Source organism: Crinia signifera, chromosome 1 (genome assembly GCF_055691185.1).
Source record: "Crinia signifera chromosome 1, ASM5569118v1, whole genome shotgun sequence".
NCBI classification, from domain to species: domain Eukaryota; kingdom Metazoa; phylum Chordata; class Amphibia; order Anura; family Myobatrachidae; genus Crinia; species Crinia signifera.
In genome coordinates, this window is record NC_139217.1 from 479755866 (window position 1) to 479780593 (window position 24728).

The following is a 24728-nucleotide window of genomic DNA, read 5'->3' on the forward strand; positions in this document are numbered from 1 at the left end:
AAGAGGTTGCAAGTACATTCAACGATGTAAACCACATTTTTAACATTGCAGGTGATGAATTCTTTAATTTTTTTGTTCACGCCATTGATTGTGACTTCTCCAGTTTTTTTGCTGTTTGATGTATTAGGAATATTTTTACATCCTGTGCAGGCTCCGCATCTGTGGAAACCCACAGAGCGGATACCTCGTCTCACATTATTGGTGGGATAAATACTTTTGGTTATGGAGTTCCTTATGTTTTGGGCCTTTCTATAGATAAATTTAGGTCTATCGGGAATCATTGTACCAATAATGGGATCTTGTTTCAGAATTGTCCAGTTTTTTTTAAAAGATTTTTCTAGTTTCTTATGTTGGACGCTGTAATTGGTTATGAACGCCCATTTCAGACTGTCATCTCTTTCTTTTTGTTTCGGTTGGATTTCTGGTGGTGAAATTGTGGGTTTATCTTGTAAGAGTATTTTTCTATCCATTTTCTTGACATTATCAATGGCTTTTTCAATTGTTTCCTTTTTGTATCCGCTATTTTCAAATTTCTCTCCCATGTCCTTAGCCTGTGACTCAAAGGTTGCATCTTCCGTGCAGTTTCTTTTAACTCGTTTGAGTTGTCCCATCGGGATTGAATTGAGCCAGTTGTCGTGATGGCAACTGCTCAAATTGATGTAACTCCCAGAGTCTGTGGGTTTTGTGTATGATTTGGTTTTTAAAACATTGTCCTCACAGTATATGGTGATGTCTAAAAAGTCCACGGTTGTCTTGCTTATATTAAAAGAGAAATTTATATTAAGATCATTTGAATTTAAATAGCAGCAAAAATCTTTAAGAGAATCTTCATCTCCCGCCCATAAAAAAAGTACGTCATCTATATAACGGGTCCAGGACACCAGGTTCGCCCCATATGGGTTGTTATTCCATATGTGCTCCAACTCCCACTGTCCCATAAAAATATTCGCATAACTGGGGGCGAACCTGGTGCCCATTGCTGTTCCGACCCGCTGTAGATAAAAGTCCCCTTTGAACATAAAATAGTTATTTGATACTCTGCCTGTTTGTTGTGTATACGTGTACTTTGGGTGAGGAAGAAACACCCCCATAGAGTGCACATCCCAGCTGCATCCTTTTGCGCAGATCCTGTTCCACTCACATCTGTATATTTCATATTTTATTGTCCTTCTTCACGAGTGTAACTAATACTGCTGCACATATAATGTTTGCCTACAAAGATCGTAGACGCACTTTATTTGAGGATTTGTTTAAAGATGGAGGGAATAAGATCGAACTCCTAGATGATAATTTAGATAATGTGATGAGTAAACTAGAGAGTGCTCTTCTCAAAGAGAATAGAATTTGGTGGGAAACTGTGACCTTGGAACAGTATTTAGCCCATGACCTTATACCACGGGGCCTAAAAATTAAGAAGGAAGCTTCTTTTAGCTCCGCCTCAGAAAATTTTAAAAAGAATGGGAAAGAATCCTAACAGAATGTTCCTTTTCACTAATAACCCTTATTATAGAGGAGCGCAGAAAAGATTTGAATACCCTAGAGGAGGAAATCCAAGGCTATAGAGACCTAACAGCTAGATTTGAGAAATAAGAAGAGTACAAAACTTTAGAAACTAAAATTGTACAAAACCTCAAAAAAAATGAAAGACAAATAGTGGACAGAAAAATCAGGAAATTCATTAGAGACAAGAAAGAGGCCAGAAATGAAGATGAGGAAGAAAATGAAGACTCCGTGATAGAGGAAGACCCTTATGAAGGAACATCGACAGCAAATTCCCCTGAAAGACAAGAATCGAGGAGAGACAGACACGAAAGATATCCTAGGGAGAATGAAGAGGACTACAGACCACCGACACGGAAAAATCAGCTGAATGAGAAATACAGATATCGAAAACAGAGGGAATAGCCCAAAATCCATTATAAACCTAGAGAAGAATGGAGAGATAGACGACTTTCAGCTGAACGTCCAAGATTTTCAAACAAAAATAAATACCAGAGACGAGACAACAAATATAACCGTCCCCTCTATGAAGAAACCCACAAAGACGAGGAACACCAGCAAGCAAAGTCCAGAAGAGAGAATAGACCCCCATATGAAGAAAAAGATCAAACTTGGCGAAGAGGAAATCGTTTTGCTCCTTTGGATAGAGAGATACTACCTTCCACTTCTTTTTTAGAGCGGAGAAGATATCAAAACCGAGACAGATAAAAACTAGACACAGAGGAAAAAGAGGAGGACAAAGAAATAGAGGAGAAAGAAAAAGGAAAAAAACTAAGAAACTACGAAATCAAATGATAAACCCCGCCATAAAAGATAAACCACTGGAAAAGGGACAAGTAAAAATATTCAACATTAGTTCCCACACTCTCACTCCATATGAGACCAAAGTTCTGGAAAAAGGGCTAAAGTTCGCTCCTACAGCACCTTTGAATAAATTTACAACATTTGTAGATATCAATAAATTTGCCAGGAAGCTGTGCCTGAGAAAATTCTTCAACAAAGAAGATATGTCAGATACTGCACAACCGGATAACATACCCCAAACATCCTTTAAGCCCAAATCCATTTTCTTCCCCTCCCATCTAAAAGGCAATTATATCAACACGTTCTGCACAATGGTGCAAGAAGATGTCAGGAAATTAGACACAAAAATCAAACACTCTAACCTGAATATGGGAGAAAGGAAGGCATTAAAAGACCTTAAAGATAACACTAATCTCGTCATCAAACCGGCGGATAAGGGGGGGGGGGGAGTTGTAGTAATGGATGCAACCTGGTATGAGACAGAAGTCCATAGACAATTGGGGGATATAATAACATATCAAAAGCTTAAAAGTGACCCCACTAAAAGAATCTTAGAAGATCTCCAAAAATTTATAAATAAATACCAGGAACCTAAAACCATAGAGGAGAACGAAGCAAAATTTTTATGGACCCTGGAGCCTGTGACCCCTGTTATTTATATACTTCCGAAGGTCCATAAAGACCCTATCCAACCTCCTGGACGACCTATAGTAGCAGGAATCAACTCAGTAACCGCGAACCTGTCCGAATTTATAGATTCCCATTTGCAACCACTTGTTCTAACAAATAAATCCCATTTGAGAGACACTAAAGATCTATTACAGAAAATACCAACATTCAAATGGGGTGAAAATATGTTTCTTGTTACAGCGGACGTAAAGTCCCTGTACACGATTATCGGCCACAACGAAGGAATAAAAGCTACCACAGCATGCCTACAAAGAAGCACTTTAAAACCGAATTTACAGGAATTTTTAATCGAGGGTGTTGCTTTTATTTTATCAAATAACTATTTTATGTTCAAAGGGGACTTTTATCTACAGCGGGTCGGAACAGCAATGGGCACCAGGTTCGCCCCCAGTTATGCGAATATTTTTATGGGACAGTGGGAGTTGGAGCACATATGGAATAACAACCCATATGGGGCGAACCTGGTGTCCTGGACCCGTTATATAGATGACGTACTTTTTTTATGGGCGGGAGATGAAGATTCTCTTAAAGATTTTTGCTGCTATTTAAATTCAAATGATCTTAATATAAATTTCTCTTTTAATATAAGCAAGACAACCGTGGACTTTTTAGACATCACCATATACTGTGAGGACAATGTTTTAAAAACCAAATCATACACAAAACCCACAGACTCTGGGAGTTACATCAATTTGAGCAGTTGCCATCACGACAACTGGCTCAATTCAATCCCGATGGGACAACTCAAACGAGTTAAAAGAAACTGCACGGAAGATGCAACCTTTGAGTCACAGGCTAAGGACATGGGAGAGAAATTTGAAAATAGCGGATACAAAAAGGAAACAATTGAAAAAGCCATTGATAATGTCAAGAAAATGGATAGAAAAATACTCTTACAAGATAAACCCACAATTTCACCACCAGAAATCCAACCGAAACAAAAAGAAAGAGATGACAGTCTGAAATGGGCGTTCATAACCAATTACAGCGTCCAACATAAGAAACTAGAAAAATCTTTTAAAAAAAACTGGACAATTCTGAAACAAGATCCCATTATTGGTACAATGATTCCCGATAGACCTAAATTTATCTATAGAAAGGCCCAAAACATAGGGAACTCCATAACCAAAAGTATTTATCCCACCAATAATGTGAGACGAGGTATCCGCTCTGTGGGTTTCCACAGATGCGGAGCCTGCACAGGATGTAAAAATATTCCTAATACATCAAACAGCAAAAAAACTGGAGAAGTCACAATCAATGGCGTGAACAAAAAAATTAAAGAATTCATCACCTGCAATGTTAAAAATGTGGTTTACATCGTTGAATGTACTTGCAACCTCTTCTACGTGGGCCGCACATCTAGGCCCTTGAAAATCAGAATAGGAGAGCATATAAGGAACATTAAAAAAGGCCTGGATACCCACTCCCTCTCCCAACATTTTAAAATTAAGCACAATTGTTCCCCTTCCCATATAAAAAACTTTGTGGGTTTCAAGTTGGTAGAGGGGGATAGGAGAAGAAGAGATATAGACACCCAATTGGCAAAAACAGAGATAAAACTTATCTATGATTTTAACACATTGAAACCGCACGGCTTAAATGCCGATTTTGAATTAAAATGGTTTTTATGATATTTTTATAATACCCCTTTTTCTACTCGCTTTTTATATGTCCCACCTACTATTTATTTATGCCCCCATACTGATAAATAATGCTGCTTTTTTTCTCTTAATAATTTAAAGAGAACACGGACATTAAGGGCGGAAGCCTGCATAACAACCAGAACTGCAGTAAGGGCGGAAGTAAGGAGCGTGTACGCGCCGGGTGATCGGCGGTCCAGCCGGGACCCTGTGCAATGACGCGACTACTCCGGAACTATGTATCAAGCGGCTGCCCTGACAGGCACCAGAGGGAGGAAACTTTTGCGGACGGACACGTATAGAGACGGTAACTATGGCGACGGGAAACTTCCGGTCCTACGTATGGACGGAAGTGAGACTCAGACAGTGGGTATTTAAACCCCATCGGAAACAGCACACAAAAGACTCAGGAGCCTTGATAAAGACCAGACCTTGGTTGAAACGCGTTGGCGTGACCCTGATGGGAGAATAAACGGCTGACTACAATACCAGGGGATTGCTTCCAGATACGCGCTGCCCGGGCTGCCACTCTGTGGGACAATCTCTTTTAGAACTGTCTTTAACCATTCAGTTCCACCACCTCCGGTAATAGTTTGCCAGCCATTTATTTTGATCATCGGAGACACTGTATATTTTGTGTGCCATATGAATGGATTTTTATGTGAATTACTATTTTTAAGGAAAAAAAAGATGATATGTTATTATATGTGTCATTAAAACTGTATTATGCTATGACCATATTTTTTCTTCCACATATGGATATAACAATACTCCACTACTAAGGAGGAATCCTACCCCACTCCCCCCCTTTTGAAACACCAAAAAAAAGGGGAAGTATTTTGATTGATTTGTGTTTTGAAGCGCTGGTGAAGGGTACTCTGCCTGTTTGTTGTGTATACGTGTAATTTGGGTGAGGAAGAAACACCCCCATAGAGTGCACATCCCAGCTGCCTCCTTTTGCGCAGATCCTGTTCCACTCACATCTGTATATTTCATAGGGAATCTACCTCTACCCGCCTGGCCTTTGCTGGATGCTCCCCTTTGATAGGAAGAGCGAAAGGCAGGTTTAAACACCCCAAACTTTGATCCTGAAGCTTTTGCAGTGGTAGGAAGAAGCATACTCTTTCCCCCTGTGGCTTGCTTTATGATAAACTCTAGTTCAGAGCCAAAAAGCAGCATCCCCTTTGAACGCCAAGGTCTCAAGGGCTTTCTTAGACTCGCTGTCTGCATCCCAGGCCTTAAGCCAGAGGGCTCCCCTAGCAGACACAGATGTGGCGGATACCTTTGACGCCATCTTAGCGCCTTCTTCCCCAGCCTCAGTGATGTACTCTGCTGCACATCTGAGTTTTTCTGCTAGGATGAATGCCTCAGAGTCAGGCCACAGCTGCTCTCCCAAAGCCTCAGCCCACGCAATCAGAGCTTTAGCTCCCCAAGCTGAGGCAATAATGGGGCAGAGTGTATAGCCCACTCCCTCAAAAACTGCTTTAAGGCATCCTTCCACCTTCTGGAACTAGGGCCAGGAGACTTTAATAAGTTATCTTTCTGCCTATTAAGAGCCTCAGCCAGAGGCATTCACAGACCTCCCCAACGCCGCAGCCCACGCAGGTTCTTGTTGCTCAGACCTCTGGGCATGCGCATCACTGGGCACAGATTCGCAAGCAGGGCAAAGGTCCCCTTGGGTCCACCTGTTCAAATGTTAATTTAACCCCGCAAACACTGCAGTCCAATAACATGCCCCCCCCCCACAGCAGCAGCATCATCACCCGTGTCAGTCATTATAACCCACGGTGCACGCTGGACACCTGTAATAGACTTCACCTCCCTAGTGGGATTTCAGTCTATAAACCCTTTCAAGATGGCGCCCGCCATCGCGGGAGGACCTTCCCCCACGATCCCTTTCTAAGCAAGGAGCCGGTTGCAGATGTTCCCAGGGCCTGGGCAAACCACAGCAAAGCTGGGGTTAAGCGCTGTGCAGTGGGTGCAGACAGCCCACCCCTGCACACAGAGCGCTGACAGGACGCGCTTCTGTCAGCCTCTGCTGCGCTCTCAGTGTGCAGCGCTTCTTGTCAGAAGCCGCACACTGGTGAAAAACCTACAGTAACACAGTGGGCGGTATTCAATGTGTATACCTGCGAGGTGCAGCGAATCCTTTTTCGGATTCGCTGCATATTCGCCACGTTCCGGAGCCTCGCCGGCTCCGGTATTCAACGAGTCAGGGGCTCGCTGCCCCTGACCGGCGAATATGAGCTCCTGCGGCGAACGCCGCAGGGAGCCTGAGGACGGTGGCAGGCAGAGAGATGGAAGTGTCTCTGCCTGCCCCAGAACGTTTGTGGGGGGAGGTGGGCTCCCCGGGTGCCAGGCAGCACAGGCTGCCCCCCGGGGGTGCCAGCAAGGGGCCGCGTATATTCACTACACCCGATCGTAACGATCGGGTGCAGTGAATATATGAATATGTAATGAGCGGCTCGGCTCCGGCGCCCCTGCTGGCTGCTGTGTAAAAAAAAAAAAAAACATTTTTAAATTAAATATATATTCATGTGCTTACAGCACATGAATAAAAATAGCATGCCCCTCCTCAGAATAAAATGCCTGATTTTTTTACACCAAATGTAAAAAACAAAACACTTTATTTTAAAAGTTCACATTCCACTTCTCCATAAAAAGATAGCGATTGCTACTCGGTGAATCATGGCGAAAAAAACCTTCAAATGTATTCGCCATCTGGTCATTGAATAGGGTGATTCACCGTTTTAGTCCAAAATTCGCCAAACAGCACAAATTCGCCATAAAAACATGGCGAATCAGGCTCATTGAATACTGCCCAGTAAGTTAATAAAACAATAAAAACCTAGCTATTCTAGTCAAAATCAGCCGATCAGCATAGCACCCACTCCTGTGGGCACCTAAAACGCCTGCATCCAGAGCAAAGCTTTCAGCATAAGTGCCTTGGCTCCTGCGGACCCTCCTACATCCCAAGGTTAGCTGTGTCACCGGGATGGACGAAAGACAAATAACGTTTAAAAAAAAATCAGAAATAAGGCTGCATAAGGCAGCCCCTCTCTATAGTGCGTGTTGGCTCCTGCCAGCACAACTAAAACTGAAAGTAGCTTGGCCCGGAGGCGGGGTAGAGGAGGGGAGGAGTCTGGCTGACCGGGGAGCAGCCAAGAAGTTTAACCTTTCTGGTGCTGGAATGGTAAATAAAAGTTCATCAAGGCCCAAAGCCCTGCTCCTTGAAAACATGTGCCCTTTCCTTGGCACCAAGGAAAAATGGCTGGCCTGAGGCAGGCTGGGTATGGGGAGGAGGGGCCTCTCCCCTGCGCATAAGTTAACTCCTTGGTGCTCGGTCTGAAACCAAAGGATACCCCAATGACAGAATAAAATACATTTCCTGTGTGATTACTATGTGCTGACGGTGCACGGACAGTAAGAGCTACACGCATGCGGTGCGACGTACCTTGCAGCTTTGCACCAGTTGTTGCTGAGCAGCTGGGTTCTTATTGGTGGAGGCCGCGTTCTGCGCTGCCGCAATAGTCTGCGTTGCAGAGGCTGCAGCCTGCTTGGCTGCTTGCTAGAAAAGTAAAATGGAAGAAACATTGAAACAGAGTTTTGCAATCTCTAGATCCTTAATGTAAACCACACCATCCACTAAACCACATCATCCGTGTCATGTCAATCTACGGACTAATTATACTATTCACCATTACTAGTGATCAACGCTGCATATACTTATCATGCAACATCTTCCAGGCCTTCACTCGCATTTCACTTACCTCCACACCACATGTGCTTCCCTCACACACAGACAGCCCTCACGCGCGCTTCCCTCACACACAGACAGCCCTCACGCGCGCTTCCCTCACACACAGACAGCCCTCACGCGCGCTTCCCTCACACACAGACAGCCCACACGCGCGCTTCCCTCACACACAGCCCTCACGCGCGCTTCCCTCACACACAGCCCTCACGCGCGCTTCACTCACAGCCCCTTTATACAGACACCCCTCCCTCACGCACACTTAAAACACACACCCCTCACACCCGCTACACAAACAGCATAATGTGTACTTCACACACACACACACACACACACACACACACACACACACACACACACACACACACACACACCCTGCTACATTCACCCCCCTCAGGTGTGCTTCACTTACACACGCGCTGCACTCACCTTCTCCCTCACAGGCACCACATAAATGCACACACGCACACACATGCTTTACGCACCCGACAATCCCCCCTCACATGCCACACACACACACCCTCATGCACGCTTCAGTTACACACACCGCACTCACCCCCTCCCTCACACGCGCTTCACTCACCTCCAACTTGTGCACAAGCTTCTTCTTTATAGCATTCTGGGCAGCGGCGTTGGTGGCCATACGGAGCCCTTCGGCCGCCTCGCGCAGCTTCTGCTGTTGTTCCTCACTGTCTGGGTGAGCTGCGGCCCCCTGTAGAGAGAGTGTCATTGGTTAGGATGATGGGCAGCAGGATAAAGCATGCTCGGTAAGAGACGAGATCTCACCTTGGCCGCCTCCACCATTCTAGCCGTAGCATCTGCCAGAAGTTTGGCAGCACTCAGCAGTTTGCGTGAATTCTCCAGATCGCTCTCCTGTTCTGCGTCGGCCTTGATGGCTCCCACAAGGTCTGATGTGGCATGCGCTAGAATTCGCGCCTGACGAACCATCTCACCTGGACCGAAGACAAGAGAATGTGATCATTGCTGGACAGGACAAGCCAGTAAACGTCTGTACCTGCAATCACTGACGTCTACGGTCACATTCCCTACAATTATTACTATAAACACCTAAAATAGGTGACCTACAGGCCCCCGGGCATCTAGCAATCAGAGGGTGTAGTACATTCACCCGGGAGAGAGTGTCCTGGGTCTACTGACCCTTCCATCCCACGTAACACCGCAGCAGGATCTTTACCCCTTGGTCACATTATGGTTCCATGGTAAATGGATCAGACATTGCAGAGTGTATTCCGCAGCATGCGCTGAGATGTCGGGGGAAGGAGAGCAGCTACACGGGAACCTGCTATAAATGTCACCTGCCTGAGGAGATGTCGGGGGAAGGAGAGCAGCTACAGGGGAACCTGCTATAAATGTCACCTGCCTGAGGAGATGTCGGGGGAAGGAGAGCAGCTACAGGGGAACCTGCTATAAATGTCACCTGCCTGAGGAGATGTCGGGGGAAGGAGAGCAGCTACACGGGAACCTGCTATAAATGTCACCTGCCTGAGGAGATGTCGGGGGAAGGAGAGCAGCTACAGGGGAACCTGCTAATAAATGTCACCTGCCTGAGGAGATGTCGGGGGAAGGAGAGCAGCTACAGGGGAACCTGCTATAAATGTCACCTGCCTGAGGAGATGTCGGGGGAAGGAGAGCAGCTACAGGGGAACCTGCTATAAATGTCACCTGCCTGAGGAGATGTCGGGGGAAGGAGAGCAGCTACAGGGGAACCTGCTATAAATGTCACCTGCCTGAGGAGATGTCGGGGGAAGGAGAGCAGCTACACGGGAACCTGCTATAAATGTCACCTGCCTGAGGAGATGTCGGGGGAAGGAGAGCAGCTACAGGGGAACCTGCTATAAATGTCACCTGCCTGAGGAGATGTCGGGGGAAGGAGAGCAGCTACAGGGGAACCTGCTATAAATGTCACCTGCCTGAGGAGATGTCGGGGGAAGGAGAGCAGCTACACGGGAACCTGCTATAAATGTCACCTGCCTGAGGAGATGTCGGGGGAAGGAGAGCAGCTACAGGGGAACCTGCTATAAATGTCACCTGCCTGAGGAGATGTCGGGGGAAGGAGAGCAGCTACAGGGGAACCTGCTATAAATGTCACCTGCCTGAGGAGATGTCGGGGGAAGGAGAGCAGCTACAGGGGAACCTGCTATAAATGTCACCTGCCTGAGGAGATGTCGGGGGAAGGAGAGCAGCTACAGGGGAACCTGCTATAAATGTCACCTGCCTGAGGAGATGTCGGGGGAAGGAGAGCAGCTACACGGGAACCTGCTATAAATGTCACCTGCCTGAGGAGATGTCGGGGGAAGGAGAGAAGCTACAGGGGAACCTGCTATAAATGTCACCTGCCTGAGGAGATGTCGGGGGAAGGAGAGCAGCTACAGGGGAACCTGCTATAAATGTCACCTGCCTGAGGAGATGTCGGGGGAAGGAGAGCAGCTACAGGGGAACCTGCTATAAATGTCACCTGCCTGAGGAGATGTCGGGGGAAGGAGAGCAGCTACAGGGGAACCTGCTATAAATGTCACCTGCCTGAGGAGATGTCGGGGGAAGGAGAGCAGCTACAGGGGAACCTGCTATAAATGTCACCTGCCTGAGGAGATGTCGGGGGAAGGAGAGCAGCTACAGGGGAACCTGCTATAAATGTCACCTGCCTGAGGAGATGTCGGGGGAAGGAGAGCAGCTACAGGGGAACCTGCTATAAATGTCACCTGCCTGAGGAGATGTCGGGGGAAGGAGAGCAGCTACACGGGAACCTGCTATAAATGTCACCTGCCTGAGGAGATGTCGGGGGAAGGAGAGCAGCTACACGGGAACCTGCTATAAATGTCACCTGCCTGAGGAGATGTCGGGGGAAGGAGAGCAGCTACAGGGGAACCTGCTATAAATGTCACCTGCCTGAGGAGATGTCGGGGGAAGGAGAGCAGCTACAGGGGAACCTGCTATAAATGTCACCTGCCTGAGGAGATGTCGGGGGAAGGAGAGCAGCTACACGGGAACCTGCTATAAATGTCACCTGCCTGAGGAGATGTCGGGGGAAGGAGAGCAGCTACACGGGAACCTGCTATAAATGTCACCTGCCTGAGGAGATGTCGGGGGAAGGAGAGCAGCTACACGGGAACCTGCTATAAATGTCACCTGCCTGAGGAGATGTCGGGGGAAGGAGAGCAGCTACACGGGAACCTGCTATAAATGTCACCTGCCTGAGGAGATCTTTATTGTGTCGGGAATTCTTCATCTACAAGACACGATTTCCAATGACATGTCTCTGAGATACACGTATGACACTGTGCACGCTCGTCACATGTAGATCATACGATATTAGTCCATATGAGGTCGCATGTACATTGGTGTGTGTAACCTTACCTCCATCACCACCACAAGCATACAGCTCACAAATGCCATCTGGCAGCGATGTCATGCCAGGGGCCCAGATTGGCGCTGAAAGCGGCAGAGATGCAATAGGCATGTCTATATGGGAGCCCCCGTGTGCAGAGAATCCCAGCTACAGCCACCCACAACACTGGGATTGTATTGTGTCAGGGTGTACTGGAATTGGCGCAGACATACCCGCATCGCCCATGGAGCTAAAGATGTTCTCTGTCACATTGAGGATGGTGTCCGTGGCCTGGTCGTATCGCCCAGTAGGTGGTCCGCCAGTAGCGTTCTGCTTGATGTGCTGCAGCAAGTCATTAAGAGCCTGTGTTACAGCAGACGCTGCGACTCCCACCGCCTTCAAAAGCTCTGGGTCTCCCGTAGCCTCTTTGGAGGATTCCACACAGCCTTCTACAGACTTGGCCACCTGCTTCCCGGCCTCGAGGAGCTGCTCCTGGCAGACTGGAGAACTGATTGTTGGGGCCACTACCTGAGTGTAGAGAATGAAGGATTATTGCATGGTCTTACAGATGGCGGAACTGCTGGCCTGGCCGGCTGGATATCTCACCTTGGTGCAGGCTACCAGCTGAGACGTGGAGAGTGCACACTGGGTTGCAGCAGCTATGACCTGAGCCTGTTGCATGGAGTCATCTGTCCGCTCGGCCACATTCTTTGCCTTCAGAACAAGAGCTGCCGCTGCACTCGCCACAGCCTTGGCCAACTGCATCAGCATGTCCTACAAAGTGTACGGAGACGTGACACAGGAGAACAGACAGGTCCAATCTCATACCAAAACGTGTCCGAGGAGAGGCAGGATACCATGGCTCATCACCACAAGCATCTGACATGGAGAAACTCAAGTCACAAGCTAATCTGAGGCCCGCTGTGTGTGATTTTCTTTTTTTCTCCATAATATAGAATATAGCAGCTGTGGTATATTCTCTACCCTCTAAAATCCCGGGGTCGGCAATCTCACTCAGTGTGTGTCTTGCCAGATGTAAGCGCACTTGGATCCTAGGATCCCGGGAGAATACATCGGTGTCAGATGTGTAGAGATGGCTGCTTTGGAAGCCAGAATTTGTAATCTAAAGCAGACCACCGAAACTCTGAGGGACATTGCCAAATTTGAAGAAAGCTTCCGCCTCACAGTGGAAACTTTGGAGGATCTGGGGGTATTAGCAATAGAGGAGGGTGAGCCAGTTAGATGGGTCACAGTCAGAAGGGGTAGTAGGGGGAGGAAGAGGCAGGCCAGTGCGGACTTAATAAATCCCAGTAGATTCCCCAGACTGGACGAAATTACTGCGGACGTTACTTCAAAACTGCTGGGGTTGGATGTGACCAGTAACTATAGCATCCAGGGGGCTGGCACATCAGGATTAGCAGGGCTAGGGAATCAGGGACAACAAGACAGATGGCGGTGGTAGGAGATTCTATCATCCGTAAGACAGACAGGGCAATCGGCTACTGGGACCGCGATAGTCATACAGCCTGTTGTCTTCCGGGTACTCGGGTACAGCACACCGTGGACAGATTACTGGGGGGGGGGGGAGCTGGTAAAGACCCAGCGGTCATGGTGCATGTTGGCACAAATGACCAAGTCAGTGGCAGGTGGGGTGTCCTCAAAAACAATTTCAGGGACTTTTTCTCAGAAAACTATTTCAGGGACAATTTTCTCAGAAATTTTACCAGTGCCGCGCGCTAGTCTAGGGAGACAGAGGGAACTTATGGCGCTTAATGCGTGGCTAAAGGGATGGTGCAGGATAGAGGGGTTCGGGTTCCTAGGGCACTGGTCGGACTTTTCAAACAGGCGCCATCTATATGGCACAGATGGATTGCACCGGAATGGAAAGGGGGGGGGCAGTGCTGGGAGGCAGGATGGTTAGAAGGTTAAACTGGGCATAGGGGGGATGGGAGGGGGGGGACAAATAGAAACTATGGGCATGAAAACCAGAGCAGAGAGGAACGGGTAAGCAATCGACAGGAGGTTGGAGAAGGGGGGTTGGGGAGAAGAAATCAGTAGCACATCAGGAACACAATCACAATTTAACGATAAGAAAAAATAGTGAAATGCTTGCTGGCTAATGTGAGAAGCTTGGCAGGAAAAATTGGGGAACTGGAAACTGTGGCCACAAGGGACGATTATGACATAATTGGTATAAGAGAAACTTGGTACAATGAGTCCCAGGACTGGGCTTTAAACATGGAGGGATATACCCTCTTCAGAAAAGACAGAGAAATCAGAAGGGGCGGGGGGGGTGCCTTTATATAAAAAATCATTTAAAACCGTGTGAGAAAGAATTGAGCTCGGGGTTGGACGAGGATAATACTGAAGCTGTGTGGGCAGAAATAACTGAAAATAACAAATAATACAAAAATTAAAAAATTTTAATAGGGGTGTGCTACAGACCAGGAACATTAATGAAAGGGACGAGTCTCTACTATTAAACCAAACAATCGGCAGATCAGGGGCAGGTACTAATTATGGGGGATTTTAACTATCCAGACATTGATTGGACAAATGAGTCATGTAAGTTAGAAAAAAGTAGAGGGTTCATAGACAAGGATCAGTTTATCACACAACCGGTAGTAACTCCAACTCCGTTATTGGAATTAGTATTAACAAACAACATAGATCTAGTTTCAAATACCAAAGTAATAGAACACCTAGGGAACCGTGACCATAACATGGTTTTACTAGAAATAAACTTCTGCAAAAATGTTTAGGAAAGCTAACTTCAAATTATTCAGGGAATCTTTAAAAGATATTGAGTGGGAAGCGTTATTTGAGGGGAAGAATGCCGAGGAGATGTGGGAAACATTAAAAACAACTAAATACATCCCAAAAAGCAAAAAAAGGTAAATTTAATCAGAAAAAGCCATCATGGTTGGATAAAAAATAGTAAGGACAGCAATCAACAATAAGACAAGAGCATTTAAATTTTATAAGGATAACGCGAATGACGAGGCATTCAGCAAATACAAAGAATTAAATAAAATTTGTAAAGGGGTAATCAAAGTAGCTAAAAGGGAAAAATGACGAGCGCATAGCCTCTGAGAGCAAAACCAATACCAAGAAGTTTTTCAAACACATCAATAGTACACGAATAATTAAAGAGAACATAGGCCCATTAACCAATATTGATGGTAAAAGCTTTACAGAGGATAAGGGAAAAGCAGAACTGTTAAAGTAATTTTTCTCATCAGTGTTTACCAGGGGAGAACAAACAGTGGAACTTACAAGTACCACAAATGAAACGGGCAAGCCAGATCTTAATATTGCTTTCACGACAGACGAGATAAAATTGCGGCTCAGCAAATTAAAAACTGACAAATCACCTGGGCCAGATGGGATTCATCCTAGGGTACTAAAGGAATTAAGGGAGGAACTAGCGACCCCTCTGTATTAAATTTTTGATAACTCACATCAGGTAAAGTACCAAAAGACTGGAGAATAGCAGAGGTAATGCCAATATTCAAAAAAGGAAAAAAGGGATGACCCAGCTAATTACAGGCCTGTGAGCTGAACATCAATAGTGGGTAAATTATTTGAAGGTTTTGTAAGAAATGGTATCCAGGAATATTTAGACCTTCATAATTTACTTAGCATTAACCAGCATGGGTTCGTGAAAAATCGTTCATGCCAAACAAATTTATTATAGGCTTCTATAAGGATGTCAGCAAGAATCTTGATAATGGAAATTCTGTAGACGTGGACTTCTTAGATCTTGCTAAGACCTTTCATACAGTGCCACACAAGAGGTTGATAAACAAAATGGAGGAACTGGGACTAGGGGTAAGAATTTGTAGATGGGTAGGGAACTGGTTGTGTAATAGAGAACTGAGTGTGATTGTGAATGGCAAAGTATCAAATATGATACCAGTACTAAGTGGAGTGCCACAAGAGTCGGTACTAGGGCCCATTTTGATTAACATATGCATTAACGATATAGGGGTGGGAATACTCAGCGAAGTTTCCATCTTTGCTGATGACACAAAATTGAGCAGAGTAATTAGATCAACTGAGAATGTCTCCGCGCTTCAAAATGATCTCAAACAAGTGGAAAATGAGGTTCAATGTAGATAAATGCAAGGTTGTGCACCTTAGGAGACACACTGTAACCAATGTGATAGTTATAATCTAAGCGGGGAGGAATTGGGTAATTCAGAACTTGAAAAGGATCTAGGAGTCCAAATAGATAAATTAGGGTGTAGTGCTCAATGTAATATAGCAACTAACAAGGCAAACAGAATACTGGCATGTATAAAAGGGGGGTATGGAAACTAGGGACTCAAAAGTAATTATGCCACTGTACAAAGCATTGGTTAGACCACATCTTGAATACGGAGTACAATTCTGGGCCCCACACTATAAAAAGGACATCATAGAACTGGAAAAAATCCAGAGAGGAGCAACAAAGCTAATTTGGGGAATGGAGAAATAAAGCTATGAGGACAGATTGAACAAATTGGGACGGTTTACGCTAGAGAAGAGACGTTTAAGGGGGGGACATGCTCAACATGTACAAATATATCAGGGGACAATATAATGAACTGTCTAGCGCACTTTTTAATACAAGGAAGGACTCTAGGACACGTGGGCATGAGTTTAGATTAGAAGAGAAAAGATTTTGTTCCCTTAGAAGGAAAAAAATTCTTACGGTCAGGGCAACTAAACTATGGAACGCTCTTCCTGGTGAGGTGGTGTCGGCAGACACAATAAATACATTTAAAATAAGGTTGGACAAACATATATAGAGTAGAAATATCCAGGGGTACAATTAAGAAAAACAATCTGTCTTCAAAAATAAAATATCAGTATTCACTACTCTAATAAACTAGATGGACGCAAGTCTTTTTTCAGCCTTAACCACTATAGAACAATCACTTCTCCCAGTGTCCACCCATTCAGTAACCCACCCAAAACAGTGCCCACTGCTTTAAGTGACCCAGTGCCCAATACTCAAGTAACCTAGGACCAATGCCCAGCTAACCTAGGACCAGTGCTCTCCAAACTCATGTAACCTAGAACCATTGCCCACACCTCATGTAACCTAGAACCATTGCCCACACCTCATGTAACCTAGAACCAACCTGATGATCAAGTAATCCATAACTATCGCCCAACGGTCAAGGAACCAAGAACCAGTCCCCAACACAACCATTCAAAACAAACAAGAAGAGATAGCAATCCAAGAACAAGCCACCCAGAAATTACCACCATGAAGACCTTCCAATTAAAACGACACAGAATCCAACGTCACAAAACACCAGAACCACTGGACCCATAAAGCTTGAGAACACAAATCCCTACAAATCACAAAAAGAACACCCACGTACAACCAAAAGCGCAACCCATGTAAAAGACCCCAGAAGAAGCAGTGGCCACACGAGGGGCAGACAAAGCAAGTCTGTATTAGAAGTGTGAGCTCCACCACATGCAGACACAACCCCACAGAAGTCACATGCGAGACACCTGTAGGATAGTCGTCTTTCCACATGAAGCCATCACTGGATTTTGATGCACTTGTTATTGGGGTGTTTGTAGGGTTACCAATATATCTTGCCGAAATTGGGTTCCCAGCACATTATACTCAGTCCCAGGATAATCCTCCACTCAGTAGCATGACACATAGTACAGCATGGGTCTTCAACCTGTGGACCTCCAGATGTTGTGAAACTACATGTTCCAACATGCATTGCCACATTTTTTCCTATAAGAGCATGCCAAAAAACCTCAGGGCATGCTGGAACATGTAGTTCCACAACATCTGGAGGGCCACAGGTTGAAGACCTGTGTAGTACAGGAACAAACCCTCTCCCCCCATTATCAAATCACTGATTGCTGACTATGTATATATATATATATTTGGTGCTAACGATAATGACTGTGCTCGGGTGGGGGTGGTGGGGCGTTGATGTATTATACGGCCGGAGGGGAGGGGTCTTCGGAGAGGGTGGGGGGTGATGCATTATACGGCCGGGGGGAGGGGTCTTAGGGGAGGGTGGTAGTGGTGTTTGTATTATATGCCCGGTGGGGGTGATGCATTATACAACTATACAGCCAGGGGGAGGAACATGTATTGTACAGCTGCAGATATCTCAGCGTCAGACCCACACCCAGCCAATAAGACCAGGACAGACCCAGATTACTGAATATTACAAGTAATTCGATCCATTCCTTGGGCCGGATGTAGTGCCGCTTTGGGAGTCATTGCCGGCTATCCGGCACGGCCGCCGTCCTCAGGTGTCCTTACATCCGGCACATTGTATTATCATCAAAAAATTATTACAAGAATCATCAAATCTCCATTAAAAAAGGAAGAAAAAGACCAACAACCAGGGCAGGAAATCAGAGAGACCGATTACACCCCATCATGATTGGAGCCAAGACCCAACACCAAGAAGGTACACGGGACAGACTGCACCCGTGGCCCTGATATTACCGTGTTCTGCCCAGATAATGTGGCAATGCTGCGTGTGGCTCTGGCCCCGGACATCTGTGGGAAGCCACACAAATCAGAGGTAGAATACTCTCATACAGGGACACACGCAGAGGTCACGCAAGACATGTACAGTATACACGCTCAATTCACAGGAGTTACCACGCTCATACTGGGACACACGCAGAGGTCACGCAAGACACGTACAGTATACACGCTCAATTCACAGGAGTTACCACGTTCATACAGGGACACACGCAGAGGTCACACAAGACACGTACAGTATACACGCTCAATTCACAGGCGTTACCGCGTTCATACAGGGACACACGCAGAGGTCACACAAGACACGTAAAGTATACACGCTCAATTCACAGGAGTTACCACACTCATACCGGGACACACAATTCACAGAGTAACCACGCTCATACTGGGACACACGCAGAGGTCACACAAGTCACGTACAGTATACAGCGCTCAATTCAGAGTGACCACGCTCATACCGGGACACACGCAGAGGTCACACAAGACACGTGCAGTATACAACGCTCGATTCAGAGTTACCACGCTCATACCGGGACACACGCAGAGGTCACACAAGACACGTACAGTATACAACGCTCAATTCAGAGTTACCACGCTCATACCGGGACACACGCAGAGGTCACACAAGACACGTACAGTATACAACGCTCAATTCAGAGTTACCACGCTCATACCGGGACACACGATGAGGTCACGCAGGACACGTACAGTATACAATGCTCAATTCACAGGAGTTACCACGCTCATACCGGGACACACGCAGAGGTCACACAAGTCACGTACAGTATACAATGCTCAATCCAGAGTTACCACGCTCATACCGGGACACACGATGAGGTCACGCAGGACACGTACAGTATACAATGCTCAATTCACAGGAGTTACCACGCTCATACCGGGACACATGCAGAGGTCACACAAGTCACGTACAGTATACAACGCTCAATCCAGAGTTACCACGCTCATACCGGGACACACGCAGAGGTCATGAAGGATTTAGAGATATGGTACAGTGTTACACTGGGTAGGACACCGTTACAGTATAGATGTAGACAATGTGTACCACAATACAGAGAATGCACATGAAACACATTCGTCACTGACAACAGTCGGTACAGATGTAGCCACTCTAATCTTTGTGGTGCCAATCATCACATGAGACATACGTGGCAACTGGCATAATCCCGTCACCATGGGCGTATCTAATTTGCTCCCGTGGGTGAGTTTTTGGGGCAATAAACAACAGTGTGTGCTGGCGATCAGGCAAGGATGAGTGCAGCTACATCTGAAAGGGTTACAGGAGGCAGGATACAGGGGCAAAGGTCAGTCCTGAGCATTGGAGGCGAGAACATACCTGGAATCTGGGGTCCGTGTCACACTCCCCAATATGCTGCAGTAATTCTCCACTGGTCTGGCCGACGTTCCCAGCTGCCTGAAGTAGGACCTGTCGCGGCTGAGGAGAAAATATATATAGCGGTGATATCTCACAGAGGCCGTGTAAGTGTTAGTATGGGGCAGCTGAGGAGACAATATATATAGCGGTGATATCTCACAGAGGCCATGTATGTGTGAGTATGGGACGGCTGAGGAGACAGGATATAACAGTGATCTCTCACAGAGGCCGTGTATGTGTGAGTATGGGACGGCTGAGGAGACAGGATATAACAGTGATATCTCACAGAGGCCGTGTATGTGTGAGTATGGGGCGGCTGAGGAGACAGGATATAACAGTGATCTCTCACAGAGGCCGTGTAAGTGTTAATATGGGGCGGCTGAGGAGACAATATATATAGCGGTGATATCTCACAGAGGCCGTGTAAGTGTTAGTATGGGGCAGCTGAGGATACAATATATATAGCGGTGATATCTCACAGAGGCCGTGTATGTGTGAGTATGGGGCGGCTGAGGAGACAGGATATAACAGTGATATCTCACAGAGGCCATGTATGTGTGAGTATGGGGCGGCTGAGGAGACAGGATATAACAGTGATCTCTCACAGAGGCCGTGTATGTGTGAGTATGGGACGGCTGAGGAGACAGGATATAACAGTGATATCTCACAGAGGCCGTGTATGTGTTAGTATGGGGCGGCTGAGGAGACAGGATATAACAGTGATCTCTCACAGAGGCCGTGTATGTGTGAGTATGGGACGGCTGAGGAGACAGGATATAACAGTGATATCTCACAGAGGCCGTGTATGTGTGAGTATGGGACGGCTGAGGAGACAGGATATAATGGTGATGTCTCACAGAGGCTGTGTAAGTGTTAGTATGGGGCGGCTGAGGAGACAGGATATAACAGTGATCTCTCACAGAGGCCGTGTAAGTGTTAGTATGGGGCGGCTGAGGAGACAGGATATAACAGTGATCTCTCACAGAGGCCGTGTAAGTGTTAGTATGGGGCGGCTGAGGAGACAGGATATAACGGTGATATCTCACAGAGGCCGTGTATGTGTGAGTATGGGGCGGCTGAGGAGACAATATATATAGCGGTGATATCTCACAGAGGCCGTGTAAGTGTTAGTATGGGGCGGCTGAGGAGACAATATATATAGCGGTGATATCTCACAGAGGCCGTGTAAGTGTTAGTATGGGGCGACTGAGGAGACAGGATATCTCACAGAGGCTGTGTATGTGTGATTATGGGGCGGCTGAGGAGACAAAATATATAACGGTGATATCTCACAGAGGCCGTGTAAGTGTTAGTATGGGGCGGCTGAGGAGACCGGATATAACGGTGATATCTCACAGAGGCCGTGTATGTGTGAGTATGGGGCGGCTGAGGAGACAGGATATCTCACAGAGGCTGTGTATGTGTGATTATGGGGCGGCTGAGGAGACAAAATATATAACGGTGATATCTCACAGAGGCCGTGTAAGTGTTAGTATGGGGCGGCTGAGGAGACCGGATATAACGGTGATATCTCACAGAGGCCGTGTATGTGTGAGTATGGGGCGGCTGAGGAGACCGGATATAACGGTGATATCTCACAGAGGCTGTGTATGTGTGAGTATGGGGCGGCTGAGGAGACAGGATATAACAGTGATCTCTCACAGAGGCCGTGTATGTGTGAGTATGGGGCGACTGAGGAGACAGGATATAACGGTGATGTCTCACAGAGGCCGTGTATGTGTGATTATGGGGCGGCTGAGGAGACAGGATATAACGGTGATATCTCACAGAGGCCGTGTAAGTGTTAGTATGGGGCGGCTGAGGAGACCGGATATAACGGTGATATCTCACAGAGGCTGTGTATGTGTGAGTATGGGGCGGCTGAGGAGACAGGATATAACAGTGATCTCTCACAGAGGCCGTGTATGTGTGAGTATGGGGCGACTGAGGAGACAGGATATAACGGTGATGTCTCACAGAGGCCGTGTATGTGTGATTATGGGGCGGCTGAGGAGACAGGATATAACGGTGATATCTCACAGAGGCCGTGTATGTGTGAGTATGGGGCGACTGAGGAGACAGGATATAACAGTGATGTCTCACAGAGGCCGTGTATATGTGAGTATGGGACGGCTGAGGAGACAGGATATAACGGTGATGTCTCACAGAGGCCGTGTATGTGTGAGTATGGGGCGACTGAGGAGACAGGATATAACGGTGATGTCTCACAGAGGCCGTGTATGTGTGAGTATGGGGCGACTGAGGAGACAGGATATAACGGTGATGTCTCACAGAGGCCGTGTATGTGTGAGTATGGGGCGGCTGAGGAGACAATATATAACGGTGATATCTCACAGAGGCCGTGTATGTGTGAGTATGGGGCGACTGAGGAGACAGGATATAACGGTGATGTCTTACAGAGGCTGTGTATGTGTGAGTATGGGGCGACTGAGGAGACAGGATATAACGGTGATATCTCACAGAGGCCGTGTATGTGTGAGTATGGGGCGGCTGAGGAGACAGGATATAACGGTGATATCTCACAGAGGCCGTGTATGTGTGAGTATGGGGCGGCTGAGGAGACAGGATATAACCGTGATCTCTCACAGAGGCCGTGTATGTGTGAGTATGGGGCGACTGAGGAGACAGGATATAACGGTGATATCTCACAGAGGCGGTGTATGTGTGAGTATGGGGCGACTGAGGAGACAGGATATAACGGTGATATCTCACAGAGGCCGTGTATGTGTGAGTATGGGGCGACTGAGGAGACAGGATATAACGGTGATATCTCACAGAGGCCGTGTATGTGTGAGTATGGGGCGACTGAGGAGACAGGATATAACGGTGATGTCTCACAGAGGCCGTGTATGTGTGAGTATGGGGCGGCTGAGGAGACAGGATATAACGGTGATATCTCACAGAGGCCGTGTATGTGTGAGTATGGGGCGGCTGAGGAGACAGGATATAACCGTGATCTCTCACAGAGGCCGTGTATGTGTGAGTATGGGGCGACTGAGGAGACAGGATATAACGGTGATATCTCACAGAGGCCATGTAAGTGTGAGTATGGGGCGGCTGAGGAGACAGGATATAATGGTGATCTCTCACAGAGGCCGTGTAAGTGTTAGTATGGGGTGGCTGAGGAGACAGGATATAACGGTGATATATCACAGAGGCCGTGTATGTGTTAGTATGGGGCGGCTGAGGAGACAGGATATAACGGTGATATCTCACAGAGGCCGTGTAAGTGTTAGTATGGGGCGGCTGAGGAGACAGGATATAACGGTGATATATCACAGAGGCCGTGTATGTGTGAGTATGGGGCGACTGAGGAGACAGGATATAACAGTGATATCTCACAGAGGCCGTGTATGTGTGAGTATGGGGCGGCTGAGGAGACAGGATATAACGGTGATATCTCACAGAGGCCGTGTATGTGTGAGTATGGGGCGGCTGAGGAGACAGGATATAACGGTGATATCTCACAGAGGCCATGTAAGTGTTAGTATGGGGCGGCTGAGGAGACATGATATAACGGTGATGTCTCACAGAGGCCGTGTATGTGTTAGTATGGGGCGGCTGAGGAGACAGGATATAACGGTGATGTCTCACAGAGGCCGTGTATGTGTGAGTATGGGGCGACTGAGGAGACAGGATATAACGGTGATGTCTCACAGAGGCCGTGTATGTGTGAGTATGGGGTGGCTGAGGAGACAGGATATAACGGTGATATATCACAGAGGCCGTGTATGTGTTAGTATGGGGCGGCTGAGGAGACAGGATATAACGGTGATATCTCACAGAGGCCGTGTAAGTGTTAGTATGGGGCGGCTGAGGAGACAGGATATAACGGTGATATATCACAGAGGCCGTGTATGTGTGAGTATGGGGCGACTGAGGAGACAGGATATAACAGTGATATCTCACAGAGGCCGTGTATGTGTGAGTATGGGGCGGCTGAGGAGACAGGATATAACGGTGATATCTCACAGAGGCCGTGTATGTGTGAGTATGGGGCGGCTGAGGAGACAGGATATAACGGTGATATCTCACAGAGGCCGTGTATGTGTGAGTATGGGACGACTGAGGAGACAGGATATAACGGTGATATCTCACAGAGGCCGTGTATGTGTGAGTATGGGGCGGCTGAGGAGACAGGATATAACGGTGATATCTCACAGAGGCCGTGTATGTGTGATTATGGGGCGGCTGAGTAGACAGGATATAACAGCGATATCTCACAGAGGCCGTGTATGTGTGAGTATGGGGCGGCTGAGGAGACAATATAGAACGGTGATATCTCACAGAGGCCGTGTATGTGTGAGTATGGGGCGACTGAGGAGACAGGATATAACGTTATCTCTCACAGAGGCCGTGTATGTGTGAGCATGGGGCGGCTGAGGAGACAGGATATAACGGTGATATCTCACAGAGGCCGTGTATGTGTGAGTATGGGGCGGCTGAGGAGACAGGATATCTCACAGAGGCCGTGTATGTGTGAGTATGGGGCGACTGAGGAGACAGGATATAATGGTGATGTCTCACAGAGGCCGTGTATATGTGAGTATGGGACGGCTGAGGAGACAGGATATAACAGTGATATCTCACAGAGGCTGTGAATGTGTGATTATGGGGCGGCTGAGGAGACAGGATATAACAGTGATGTCTCACAGAGGCCGTGTATGTGTGAGTATGGGGCGACTGAGGAGACAGGATATAACGGTGATATCTCACAGAGGCTGTGTATGTGTGAGTATGGGGCGGCTGAGGAGACAGGATATAACGGTGATATCTCACAGAGGCCGTGTATGTGTGAGTATGGGGCGGCTGAGGAGACAGGATATAACGGTGATATCTCACAGAGGCCGTGTATGTGTGAGTATGGGGCGACTGAGGAGACAATATATAACGGTGATATCTCACAGAGGCTGTGTATGTGTGAGTATGGGGCGACTGAGGAGACAGGATATAATGGTGATGTCTCACAGAGGCCGTGTATGTGTGAGTATGGGGCGACTGAGGAGACAGGATATAACGTTATCTCTCACAGAGGCCGTGTATGTGTGATTATG

General features: G+C 47.1%; 1 protein-coding gene across 2 annotated transcripts in view; it reads right to left on the bottom strand.

Annotated features, from left to right (window-relative positions):
• LOC146024850 (talin-1) overlaps positions 1-24728 on the bottom strand; it is a 147129-nt gene that overhangs the window by 94917 nt on the left and 27484 nt on the right. Inside the window, exons 8-14 of one of the 2 annotated variants that reach the window (XM_083155482.1) lie at positions 19615-19713; positions 18219-18272; positions 12344-12511; positions 11971-12265; positions 9178-9344; positions 8975-9103; positions 8092-8205 (exon numbers count right to left, since the gene is read on the bottom strand). In XM_083155482.1, the coding sequence (XP_083011608.1) occupies positions 8092-8205; positions 8975-9103; positions 9178-9344; positions 11971-12265; positions 12344-12511; positions 18219-18272; positions 19615-19713 (1026 nt within the window). The remainder of the gene's footprint in view (positions 1-8091; positions 8206-8974; positions 9104-9177; positions 9345-11970; positions 12266-12343; positions 12512-18218; positions 18273-19614; positions 19714-24728) is intronic. The other variant, XM_083155483.1, reaches the window with a different exon arrangement.